At 39.8% G+C, this 12,095-nt stretch overlaps 1 protein-coding gene across 13 annotated transcripts in view; it reads right to left on the bottom strand.

Moving 5' to 3' along the window:
• gramd1bb (GRAM domain containing 1Bb) overlaps positions 1–12,095 on the bottom strand; it is a 125,146-nt gene that overhangs the window by 62,065 nt on the left and 50,986 nt on the right. For 10 of the 13 annotated variants that reach the window (XM_051957864.1, XM_051957863.1, XM_051957866.1 and 7 more), the window contains 2 exons: positions 9,248–9,337; positions 6,083–6,109 (listed from right to left, as the gene is read on the bottom strand). In XM_051957864.1, coding sequence (XP_051813824.1) covers positions 6,083–6,109; positions 9,248–9,337 — 117 coding nt within the window. Of the gene's footprint in view, positions 1–2,136; positions 2,701–6,082; positions 6,110–7,250; positions 7,514–9,247; positions 9,338–12,095 lie in introns of those variants that run through there. The other 3 variants (XM_051957874.1, XM_051957875.1, XM_051957872.1) reach the window with 2 other exon arrangements.

Raw genomic sequence — 12,095 nt, 5'->3', positions numbered from 1 at the left:
AGTGTTTGATCAAAATTGGATAGAGTATAAGCTTTAAAAGAAACCTTTTGAAGCAATTTCAATCGATTCATCCAAAAACGCGAGCCTGCAGAAAAAGAACCGTATGTCCTGTTCTCAGGTTGGTTTTTATAGTTGTCAATGAAGCAGGTGCCTTATGGTTTAGCAAGTGATGCTGCTAGATTCTGTTTTGGGGTTTTTTGCCACTGATTAATAGTTTGGTATCACCTAGAAAGACAAAGGAAAGTCTAATTAAGCTGCAGTATATATTACATTTCTAAAAATGTGTTAAGCTGAAGGAAGAACGGTCAGCTAAATTGGCATATTTTCCTTTGTTATCCATTAAACTCTCATCACTCTATCAAGTGAAAATCCATAGATTCACAGAAAAAAGTGGTTCAATAATAATCCAACAAAAAACTTAAAGAATTTAAAGTATTTTGCCTTGCATTTGTATGCAACTCTTTGTACACATTTTTATGTGGCTTGCAGCAATTTGATAATTTTTCTGGGAAAATGTATATGGTCTTTCATCACTTTTTAGTGTTTCATGAAGAAAAGATAGGCCAGTGCCCTTTATATACATGAGATGAGTGACGGGTGTGCATTAAGACCTTTCCAATCTGACTTTATATTCATAAACACATTTTCAGAGCCTGTTATTATCAGTACCGTTGAATTAAGTGTCATTTGCAGCTATGTTTGTACTGTCTTAATAACTGTTCAATGATTAACTAAAATTAACGGCAACTATTCTATTTTAGTTAAAATTAATATTTTTAGAAATTGCAGAGGCATACATTTTAACATAGTAATTTATTCGTGAATTTAACTGACTGTAAAAATGAAATGAATATAATATTTACCATTTGACCATATAGAGCATTTAGAAAGGAGTGGAGCAGCAGGACTGAAAGAACTCTGACACAGATGCTTTAACCAACAACCGCTTCTTTCCATTAAAGCAAATGAGCTTTTTCCCCCTATTGTCTCATGAGTCAGTGTTCTCCAGCTACGACCACTTCTATTGATCACGATTACATTATCATTTGTGATTCATACAGGAGTTAAAGATGGCAATGTGAAGGTAGCGTGGTAACACCTGCCAAGAGTGTTTTACACGGAAGGGTAACCTAAGGCAGTCCTAGGACTGCCCTGTATCCCCGTCGACAGGCACAGTAAATCTAACCCAATTGCCCTTAATGGACCTGGGGAGCAGAGATCACAGGAGAGATTTAGAAGCCAGCTGGAAAATCCCTCCTGCATAAATGTGTACGTGCATGTGTGGGAGAGGTAGGCTGTACTTCCATACTGTGATTTATTCCGCCACACCCCTGCATTCATCAGGTTAAGGAAAATGAATGTGTTGATTAATCACTCTGACACATTTTACCAATTAAATGAACTGGCAAAGGAAACAAAAGCTGATAAAAAAGTTATTTTAATCACATTTTTTTAATAGTGGCCCCACCCTAACTGGGAGAACACAAACGTAGAAAACACAATGCAGTCACTGTGGAAGTACACTGAATGCATCAAACAGCAAGTTTAAATTAACCTTAACTTGCAAAAGGTTGGTCGGCCTTTAAAAGCTAATGCAGCTTAAGAGGGAAATAAATTACTGTGATTGCCATTTAAAAATCTACTGTGGACAGAGACAGAGAAGATGCATCTTTTTCTAAAAGGTCAGACAGGAAAGGTTACAACTGTGAAACAATACGAGTGACCAGGTCATGCAATTTGGTAAGTGGAAGCTACACTAGTATTCTATCGGTTAATGCCATAGATAATCGTAGGATGAATGTGAGATGTAGCATATCACAGAATATAGAGTAGTAGTAGTAGTAGTAGAGTAGTAACTAGCATTAGTGATACATCCATGTAATATTTAATTTTTACTGTAACATAATCTTTCCATATTTGTCTTGCATTCTGCTTATTGCATAAAAATATAAACATTTACAAACACTAATGTACCAATGCCACAAACTGTAAAAAATCTGGGTTATCAATGTCATACACACATATTCACACTAATTTCATGCACCTAATCTTATAAGAACACCAGCTAACCTGCCGTTTGCCTACAGGACAGCAATGTGCTGCAGCTAAAGACAGGTAACAGAAATGAGACCTGACCTTATGTTTGTGCATGGTGAACAGGCAGACACCATCCTGGCCTCTCTCCTGGCTCTCATGGCCTCTCTTCAATCACTGTCTCGCTGTTTCGTTGTCAAATTGTCACTTGTCCAGTGAGCTCAGTCATCATCGCCAAGCCTCAAAATCCCCCTTGTCCGAAATCTCTTACACAGAACATCCGGCATCAGTCAGAGGAAAAAATAAGGTCAGTTGCAGTTACAGAGGTGATACAGACAACACTTGTTAAGCCGAAATGCCTGTTCAGGAGACGCAGGATGGTCCAGGCTGCTCTGGATGCTGCTACTCTTTGCCTACAATCCCAGCTGCTATTGTCAAAGCACCATCTTTCTTTACATATAAAAAACAACACAATGAGTTGGAATTTTCTGTGCAAGTGCTTCAAAGACTCGCATCCTACCGCACCACCTCACATCTGCTTTGCTGAGCCATGGATGAGCAGTTGTACGAGGGAGGATGGGTCAAGGATGCGAGCGCTCTGATTGGCTGGCCGGCCATGGTGTGTGTGTGGGAAGGTCCCTTTGGTAGGCTCCCTGCGAGCGGCTATGCTCGGCAAGGGTGGTCCTTCACCTCGTTTCCTCCACTCCCTGCTTTATCAGCCTCCCTCCCCGCTCCGCTCGGCTCCCCTTCACTTTCTCCGTCTCCCCTCCTCCCTCCTGTCTACAAGCTGCAGACATGTATTCGCGGTCCTCAGCCGCCGCATCACAGCGTCTTTCCAAAGAGCCACATCGGTGACACAGCGGCTGCATGCACACAAATGCACACATGAATATGGAGGAAAGAGAGCAGCTATGCCATGAATTCATCTCATCTTGTGAATTTTAACAACACCTGCATAGTCAATGGCCTGAATTTAGCGAAAAACAAAACAAATAGCCCTTAGCTCACAGTCATCTTCCTTATCACAACCATTTGGATGTACTGATATTATCTTACCCTGCCTTCGCCCGAGTCAGCTGGGATAGGCTCCAGCACCCCCGTGACCCTAGTGAGGATAAAGCGGTGTATAGAGAATGGATGGATGATATTATCTTACATACAACTTCAGCTGGATTTAATGTATTACTGGAATCATTACAGAAGCATAACAAACAAACCAAGAATAAAATGATGTTTGTTAGGACAAACCAAATCCACAACAAAAAGTCTCCTGATATTTTGTCCTGGGTGAAATATACTCGACTGTACTGACTTATCCTTCCCCTGTTTGAAAGTCATCCAGTACCAGTAACTGGCAACTTGTTTATCTTCAGAGTATCATTTACTTCATATGTTGAATCGCTGCTTTTCTGAGGCTTCTGCACAAAGTAAAGAGTGAGATCAGATTATGCTGACCTCCATCACTGGAAGCTAATGTCTCAAAACCACAGACAACGATCGATATTCCAGAAATTGAGAAGGCAGAAGAGAAATGCGGACGCTGGAACAAAGGCGGAAAAGCACAGCGTGGGACTGTTCAGGAGAATCTCAGCGGCAGAATTCTGATAGTCATTACAAGGACACGATCAGTTACTGTCACATTATTCATCTCTGCAGTCACTCTGTTGTTTTATAAAGACATCAGGACTTGCAGACACAGTGGCAACTCACACAAACTCTTCTTTCAAACGTGCAAACTGCAGTTTCCAGTTGCACTTGCATCCTGCCCATTTCATCCAGCCAGAGGGCTTTTTGCATGCATTATTTACAGTTGCTCTTAGAAGTAGGCATTGATTATTGTGCAGCCTGTGTGACTCAAGAATACTTAGGAAATCCCTGCAGTGGGGTTACAGGGGCTACAGAAGCAAAACATTACATAAGGTATGTGGTTAGATAGAGGTGAGGCAAAGATGATTTAATGCTATTTAGCTTGTAGACTATCATCTTGATAAGATTAACATATTATCAGTGCTATAATATCCCGCTAATTTGATCTGATGTATTATCAGATTGGTAAAAACTGCAGAAAACTGTTCATTTTACAAATCGCCATTTATAGGTGGCTAACTAAATAAATCAGTGTTTGATAGCAAGGAAATAAAACTCGCCATCATTCATGCCCTGTGTTATTCTATTTACACTTCCCAAATCTGATGAAACCTTTGTTTGCATGACTCAAAGCAAAATGTATGCAGCTTAGGAGCTATTTCACATTGTTTTGAAATGCACAAGTAGGTTAGTGGAGACAACACTGTAGGTTCTCAAAAAAACTAAAAACAGCATCACCAAGTCTAATCATTAGAAAAACAATTATAGATTTTTTTTAATCAAAACTGTGATTTAAAACAATGCAATTATCAAATTGCAGAGACAGCAGAAAATTCATGGAACACATCAACACGTCTGGTGCAGATTTTACATTGTTGTGTCAATGCTTTAACAAATGCACAAAGTTCTCCTTAAATGACAAGCAGGGTTATGCTTCCATCTCACGTGGCAATTCTCCATCGCTTGTTTTAAATGTATTATGCAGAAATATTTAACGGAAGCCGAAAGGACATTTTTCCCCAAATTGTTCAGCCCTAGTCTAACGGCCGATTTTTTGACAAATGATGCAAAATATCAGATCTGACCCAGTGTTTGTCAGGACAGGATTAAAACACCTTTTCTGACTGTATGTGTTCCTGCGTCTTCATGCTGCAAATTGAGATTCAATAAGAGACTGATACAAGTGAAAATGAAAAAAAAAAAATCCATTCCTCCAAAGGCAACTGGCTTGAAAGACATTGCACTAAATACTGGAGCACAGAGACTCCTAGTGGTTTCACCCCGGACTGGTCTGCTAGTCACCCGACTTGCATGACTGACCACTCAAAGCATACCAAACCAGACACACACATACCAGAGCGCACACACACACACACACACACACACACACACACACAAATGCACCAAAACAACAGCGTCCACTCAGCTCAGAAAATGTGCTGGACAAACACTGCTTTTTCTGACTGATCACTGCAAGCATGGTACACGCAAACACACACGCACATCAAAAGGCAAAGCGCTTTCATTGTTACAGCCTCATAGCAAGCTGTCATTATCACTTTTCACATGGAGTGAAAACATGCAACCCTCATTTCCAAAAGCTGTAATTCCTAATTCAATCCTATTATTAAGTCTACAGAACCAGTCACAACAGACAAGATGTAAAAAAAAAAAACACAACAGCAAGAGTCAGAGCAGCTTTTACAAATGGATACAATTTTGATGCAGATTATGCAGCATAGACTGATCCCCAGCATTAGGAAATTGCTGTAAATGTTATGTAAATTATGTATAAACTGATGTACTCAATCCACGCATTGTCAAGTAATTTATTCAAGTTATTCATGGAGAACCAGCAAGTCACACAATCCTTTATTCCAACATTTTTCTCTCATGCAGCACCTCAAAGACGTTAGCACAACAATGCTCATCCCCACTCACCTTTTCAGCTTATGCCTTGAACCTTTTTGCTTTCGGACTGGCACCGTGTCTCCTGGGACGGCACAGCTTTCGCACATTGAAGAACAACTCTGTGTGCGTGTGTGTGTGTATGTGTGTGTGTGTGTGTGTGTGTGTGTGTCCGCAGTGTGTGTGTGTTCACAGTGCTGACCTGCCACCGGTTGGCTGGCTAAAAGACTAAAAGCCCCACAATGGTGTCCAACTCACAAAGCCCTGTTTGTGTCTGATGTTGTTTGTCCAATAAAAGCAAACAATGGCATTCCATGGCTTGCAACTGTATTCAGAGCTGGCCTCTCTCAAATGTAAAGTGCATTCAGACACCTTGGTTGGCGGACAAAGCCGTGTATCTGTGTCACATGTGAGGTGGGCGGGCCCGGGGCAAATGGGGTGACAGCAAGGCCAGTTCCACTGTCCCCTTAACTGTATGCATGAGCTCAGTAGCATGTAATGCATGGCCGCACTTATACAGGTAAAATACGCAGAAGACAGAAAGCAGACTTACCTGATTTTGTCCGCTGCACTGTCAGACCTGCACAGAAAAGAGACGACATCGAATTCAGTCATACACTGCTTGTTTATTAACAGAAAGTATAATATCATGAGTTCCGAGACAATAAACACATTTTTAGAGTATATTGTTGCCTTCCAGCATCCATTTCTGGCATATAAAGAGTTAAATAATGTTTGATAACATTATACTTTTAACTGTAAGATAAGATAACCCTGTATTAATCTCATAGTGGGGAAATTTGTTACAGCAGCAAAAATAAAAACACACCAAAATATATAAGCACTAGTTCTAAAAATGGCTACGATTATTATTGCATATATCAATTGTATTGCACTAATTTATGAACAATATAAAGAGTTTTATATCCAACACAACCAGTATATGATTTATACAAGCACTGGAACAGCTGATCAATCTTTAATAATGCCCCATAAGGTTTTGTTCGTGTGTATATTTATATGTTAAATTGCAGCTACAGTATTACTTCATTCATTCACAGTTCATAGTCCTGTTGTAGATACTTAATATGAGGCCGTATATGTGATATCCATGTACATTGTACTATTATTATAGCTTCTAATATACCGCTATCACTTTCTAATGGAGGGGTAAAGTGTCACATGACTTTCACAGCCAACCTAGTGTGAAATACTGCAATTTCACAGTTGTTATATAAATACATACTCTATACTATAAATTGACCCTGTGACGTCTCGTCTCAGAGTGTTTGATCACAACTCACAATCATGTGCTGCGTCATCTTCCCTGATGACTCATATTACACTCACTTAGCAAAGTCACCTATTACATAACGCCATCCGCAGTTAAAGTGGGGGAGTCAAACTCAGCAGACGCATCAGATGCACGAATATGAAAATGACAGGAAACGAGCAAAAACTTGTCCTCATTTCATCTCTGAATCTTATCAGTTTCTGTCCGCAGAACCTCCACGGACGCTCTGATAATCTGGCAGAGGCAGCTAAAAATCAACAAGATGCAGCTGCACGCAGCACAAGCAGCACACTGGACAAACAGACAGATGCAGCGCGAGTAAAACAAGGCTGACGGATTGATGGAGACGGAGACACAGGTGGAATTTGGGAGAGGAAGCAGTGCAGCCTTCAGGCAGAAATGCAGCTGATTTTTTTTTTTTTTTTACCTGCAGAGGAGACATGACATTCCGTGCCCTCTAAAGCCGGCTACAGAACGCTGCTCTCCCTGCAGCTGCTGCAGACGCCCCTCACTAGCTATCACCAACGCAGCAAAGAGAAGAGCAGCAAAAAATCCCATAGATTTGACAGGTACTGTTCCTAATTCGATGACGTGAAGACACTGAGCGAGAAGAGTGTGCGGGAGGGAGAGCCAGAAAGAGAAACACGGAGAAGAGTGCAGGGTAGGGAGAAAGAGTGGAGGTGTAGTGTACAGCTCTGGTAGACAGAGCTAAAAGCAAAGACAGCTAAGTGGGTGGCTATTATGAGGCTAGACGAGGAGGATTCCTGCAAGTTTTCTGTTCTGAATTTTATCTTACATCACTTCTAGATATATTTAACCTCTGTGAAATGATAAAATAAGAAGAGGAATAATCAATAGATTGTATTCTGTTTCTGTGTGGACTACATTATGTCATACAATAAAGGGCTACATCGGCATTACAAAAAGCATGAGATCAGCCACAGTAGAAGAAAGAACCTTGGCATAATCCTGCAAAGTAAGCTGTCAAGTAAAAAAAAAAAAGTGTTTAATTTGGCTGAGATTTGGTGTGCGGGATTTCATAACACAACAATCTGTTACTGCTTTTGCAGCGATCCAACAAGGTCATTTGAAATATTTATTAGCCAGAAGAATCTGACTTCATATACTTTGTGGAGTGCATTTATCTCAGTAACATCTTTCTTTCTCTTTCTTTCAAGTCAGCTATTAAAACAGCACCAAACGTAGCCGGAAATCAAAAACAAAACACAGATAACACCGAAGACTGTGCCCAATCTTCCATTTTTCTGAAAATAAGGCTGCAGCACAAGCAAAAAGATGCACTTGCATCAGTGCTATATTTATACTTGCATCTGTTTTCAGGGACTTGCTGTTCATAGTATTTCTGACGCACATGCAAACTTCAGTAATGCAGGTCATTTTTCTTTTCTGATACCTCCCAATCTCCTGGCAGGTAACAGCTACTGATCCTGCTGCTTTAACTTCACTGTAAAATTTGTCGTAAAAACTGGGAAATCACATTCCAGGCCGCCGTGCGCACACATGCTCAATAAGAACGCATTCACACACCTACACACCAGGTTCAGTAACTGATTTAATGTCTGGGCCTGTCAGCGGTGCTGCTGTGACAACTGCAGCATCTCCCAAGGTGATGAAGTGCTAATGATGCTGCCCATCTCTCCACTCAAACTGAGCTCTGAAGGAGCAGAAACACTGCTCACTGCCATTGCTACATATGGCCACTTTCAGATGACTACTAAATTGAAAGACACAAGGAAAAGGAACTGGTTACATTAAAAATGGGTTTGCATAGCTGACTCTCTACAAAAGAGCACTCTGTGCGCGTCTGTAGTCCTTAAAGTCACATCACAAACATTACCACTGACAAGTTTGTGGATGCTTGAAATGGTCCATTTTCACAATATGTGTGCATTCTAGGACCAGTCATGTATGTAGACTCAAGTAGCATATTATGAAAACAAGGAATGATCTTACTTAAAAGCTTCAATCAAACAGACGGACATACATAATGTAGCATAGCAATCCCTTTGTCCATGTGACCATGGATGCCTTAAAGAAGAGAAGCTGCCCTCTAGTGGACAATGCATGCAAAGAGCAGACATGCTGTACTATGTGAAAAACACTGGCTTTATTTTTCTTTGCCTTTGGATGAGTATATATGTGACCAAGTGGACAAGACACAAAACACACAAGGTACTCTGTGTGTCCTGACTTTAACTTGTCTTGTCTTCACAGGACAAGACATAAAATAACTTAATGAATTTAAACTTCTGATTCACATTTGTGTTTTCTTTTTTTTTTTTTTTTTTTTTTTTTTTTTTTAAATCAGACCAGAACTTTGCTTTGGTTTCTAAGCAAGTTTCATTATTGGAATAACTGAAAAAAGAGCCACACGGCAAAACACACAGAACACACGTTGCTCACCTCTCCTCTCGGATTAATGGAGTCAAGAAGCGAGTGCCATCATCTTCATGGCTGCTCTGCTGGCTGCTTTGCTGACTGCTCTGCTGGCTGCTGCATGGTGAAGAGAAATCAGGTTAGCAATTAGCAGAGTGTCCTAACAAACTGTAATGTAAATTTAAAAAAATGTACATAAGGTTAATTTCGTGAACAATCTCAAGAATCATCATTTTCTCAAATTTAACTGTATAAAATTTCTTGATTTGCCCCTAAAAATACACTAAAAATACACAACACGGCAATTATAGTTTCATTCTTAGCAATTAATTAACTGCTAATTTGCAGTACATTATCTCAAAAACGTCACGGTTCTTGTCTCCCTGCTGTGAGTCTGCTGCTGCTGGGACTGACACCAGCTGTCTAAAATGCTGCAAATTAAGTGTCAAATATATGTGTTCACGGTCAAATATTTACAGCAATTTTAAGCATGGCAAGTAAACATCAACTTGTTCCATTTTGATAGTGGTTTAAATCATGTCCTGTGCATGCATATATCCAGTAATAACACTAGAGGGGGCTATATGACATTGACTATTGCCTAGATAGTCAATTAGATAAGACTTCTGATAATAGGCTGGAAGGACACAGATGTGTAACTGAATATATAAATGGAGACAGGCTTGAGTAGACTGGGAGTCAAAATTATCTGAAGACATCTGGTTATCACTGTTACCCAGAAAATAATGGAGAATTCAAGTTTGGATATTTGTAATATAGTTTTTGATGATTTGAATGATGGTATCACAGAGGCATGGCTGTCGTTTTTTTTCCAGTGGTGATTTCCCTATTTTAAGATGCTGCTGTTATTCCCGTCCACAGTTTGACATTTTAGAATAAAGCCAGTCTGTTGGGAAAGGTCGTCATTAATTCACACTCTGCAGGATGCCTTGATCCATTTCCTATTGCAGCTATGGGGTGTGTAGAAGGCTGGAGGGGATGCCGGAACGAATGAAAAATGCATATTTTGGGAGGTGGAGATTATTTTGGTACAATGTAGACACACTGAAAATAGTTTTCACAGTTAATTAGCTATTCCTGCAGTTAGACACTGTGCTCAGTTAGGTCTTAAATTTTAATTTCTCTGAAACGAAGTTGCATATTTGACTCCAGGTGTACTAGAACTTACGATGAAAAGGCTGCATATTATTTATATTTAAGGTCAAAGGTACAAAACGATTGGCAAATAACAAAATAACATTTAATCAATTCACTTATAGTTTTGAGGCAACATAGGTTCAAGTTCAAGACACCAAGAAAGTCAGAATATGTTTGAGCGAAATGAGAGAATGGAAGCGTTGCATCAGTGTGACCTCTGAACTATGTGAATGCACCATAAATGTCACATCTGTTGGGATTGGAGCAGCACGAAATCAAAGTGAGGACGGCTCAAATAGTCCATCCATTTATTTCAACCTGAGACATATTCTTACACTTACGTCTACAGTAGCTGTAAAAATGGCTCATTAGAGAAAGCGAGCCATTCTGTATCTGGGATTCAGGAGCTGATAGCCAGGTGAAACATCAACGTGTGAACTCAGCAGCGGCAACACACAACGCCCTCCCCAGCAGTTAATGCTGCTCGACAATGACGTCAGCAAAACAGGGAAATAAGCTACAATAAAACCAGATTCATCACAGTGAATAATCTCCAGCTACACTGTAAATTCAGTGTCACTTACAGTCTCGAAATAGAATACCTTACACTTCATAACACACTGTATTCATAAATTCATAAAACAAGGTGTGGGCTAGGTCGAAATCAACTTTCTGTTTGAATGTGGACTGAGGTCCAGACTTTGAGGAGCACTGTTGTACTCAACATTAACATATCTTTGAGTTATCTGGAGAACCAAAAACCTGAACATTACGTGGCACGTCACACTATGCACCACACCACTGAACAAACTACAAAAAGCAACACTATTACATAAAAAAAAGCTGTTGTTTCCTGTAAAGAAGGAAACTGGCAGCTTTTACCAGCACCTTTTAGCTAACAGACTGTTTGACACACAAAAGATCATTTTTTAGAACGTCACTTTCCCTGCGCTCCCTCTTATCTTTGCTCACGGCTCTGCTGTAGCTACACTCTGTCTGCAAGCTGTAAAGTCAAACGCATTTATTCTGGTTTCTGCAAATGTTTATACTGGTATCCTCATCCTTTAGAGCAAGTTGACATGGCATTGGTCCCAACTGAATTATTTATTACTCATACACAATTGATGCAATATGCACTTTGAACATGATAGCAAGGGCGTAACTAAATACAAGCAATTTTTACAGTGTTTGCAACGACAACCTCCTACAGCACGCATGCAAACTTTAAAAACGTTGTGAAATGAGGCATGATTTGTATATTTTCCATGTCACAAAATGCAAAACAACCTCAAAGAGAACACAGCTAGTCTGCACTCTGAATCCAACCTACTTATCTTTGATCAAGTATGATCCCAATCGTGTTTGTGTTTACATATTTTAAGCATCTCATTATCTTATCCACATGATCTTAAAATACATGGCTGTCATAGGTTTCAAATTTATTGTACACTATAAAAAACTATTAGGTTTGAAGTGTAATCAAAAGCACTAACATTAAGAGTTACCTCAACCAGAGGAAAACCCTTTCAATGTGATGGATGGTGTCATCTGCTCTTATCCATGCTGTGTTAGCTTTGCGCATATTTATCATAATTATTTTATGATCAACATAAAAGTTAAAGCCAGAGAGCAGGACTTTTATTTATAAATGAGCATCAGTTATATTCAAGATCTTGGCTAGCTAGTTCACGCAATGCTGAGTATGCTCTGTATTTCC

This window comes from Acanthochromis polyacanthus, chromosome 13 (genome assembly GCF_021347895.1).
Source record: "Acanthochromis polyacanthus isolate Apoly-LR-REF ecotype Palm Island chromosome 13, KAUST_Apoly_ChrSc, whole genome shotgun sequence".
NCBI lineage: Eukaryota > Metazoa > Chordata > Actinopteri > Pomacentridae > Acanthochromis > Acanthochromis polyacanthus.
Note: the sequence above shows the minus strand (reverse complement) of the source record. Positions and strands in the feature narration are given on the sequence as shown.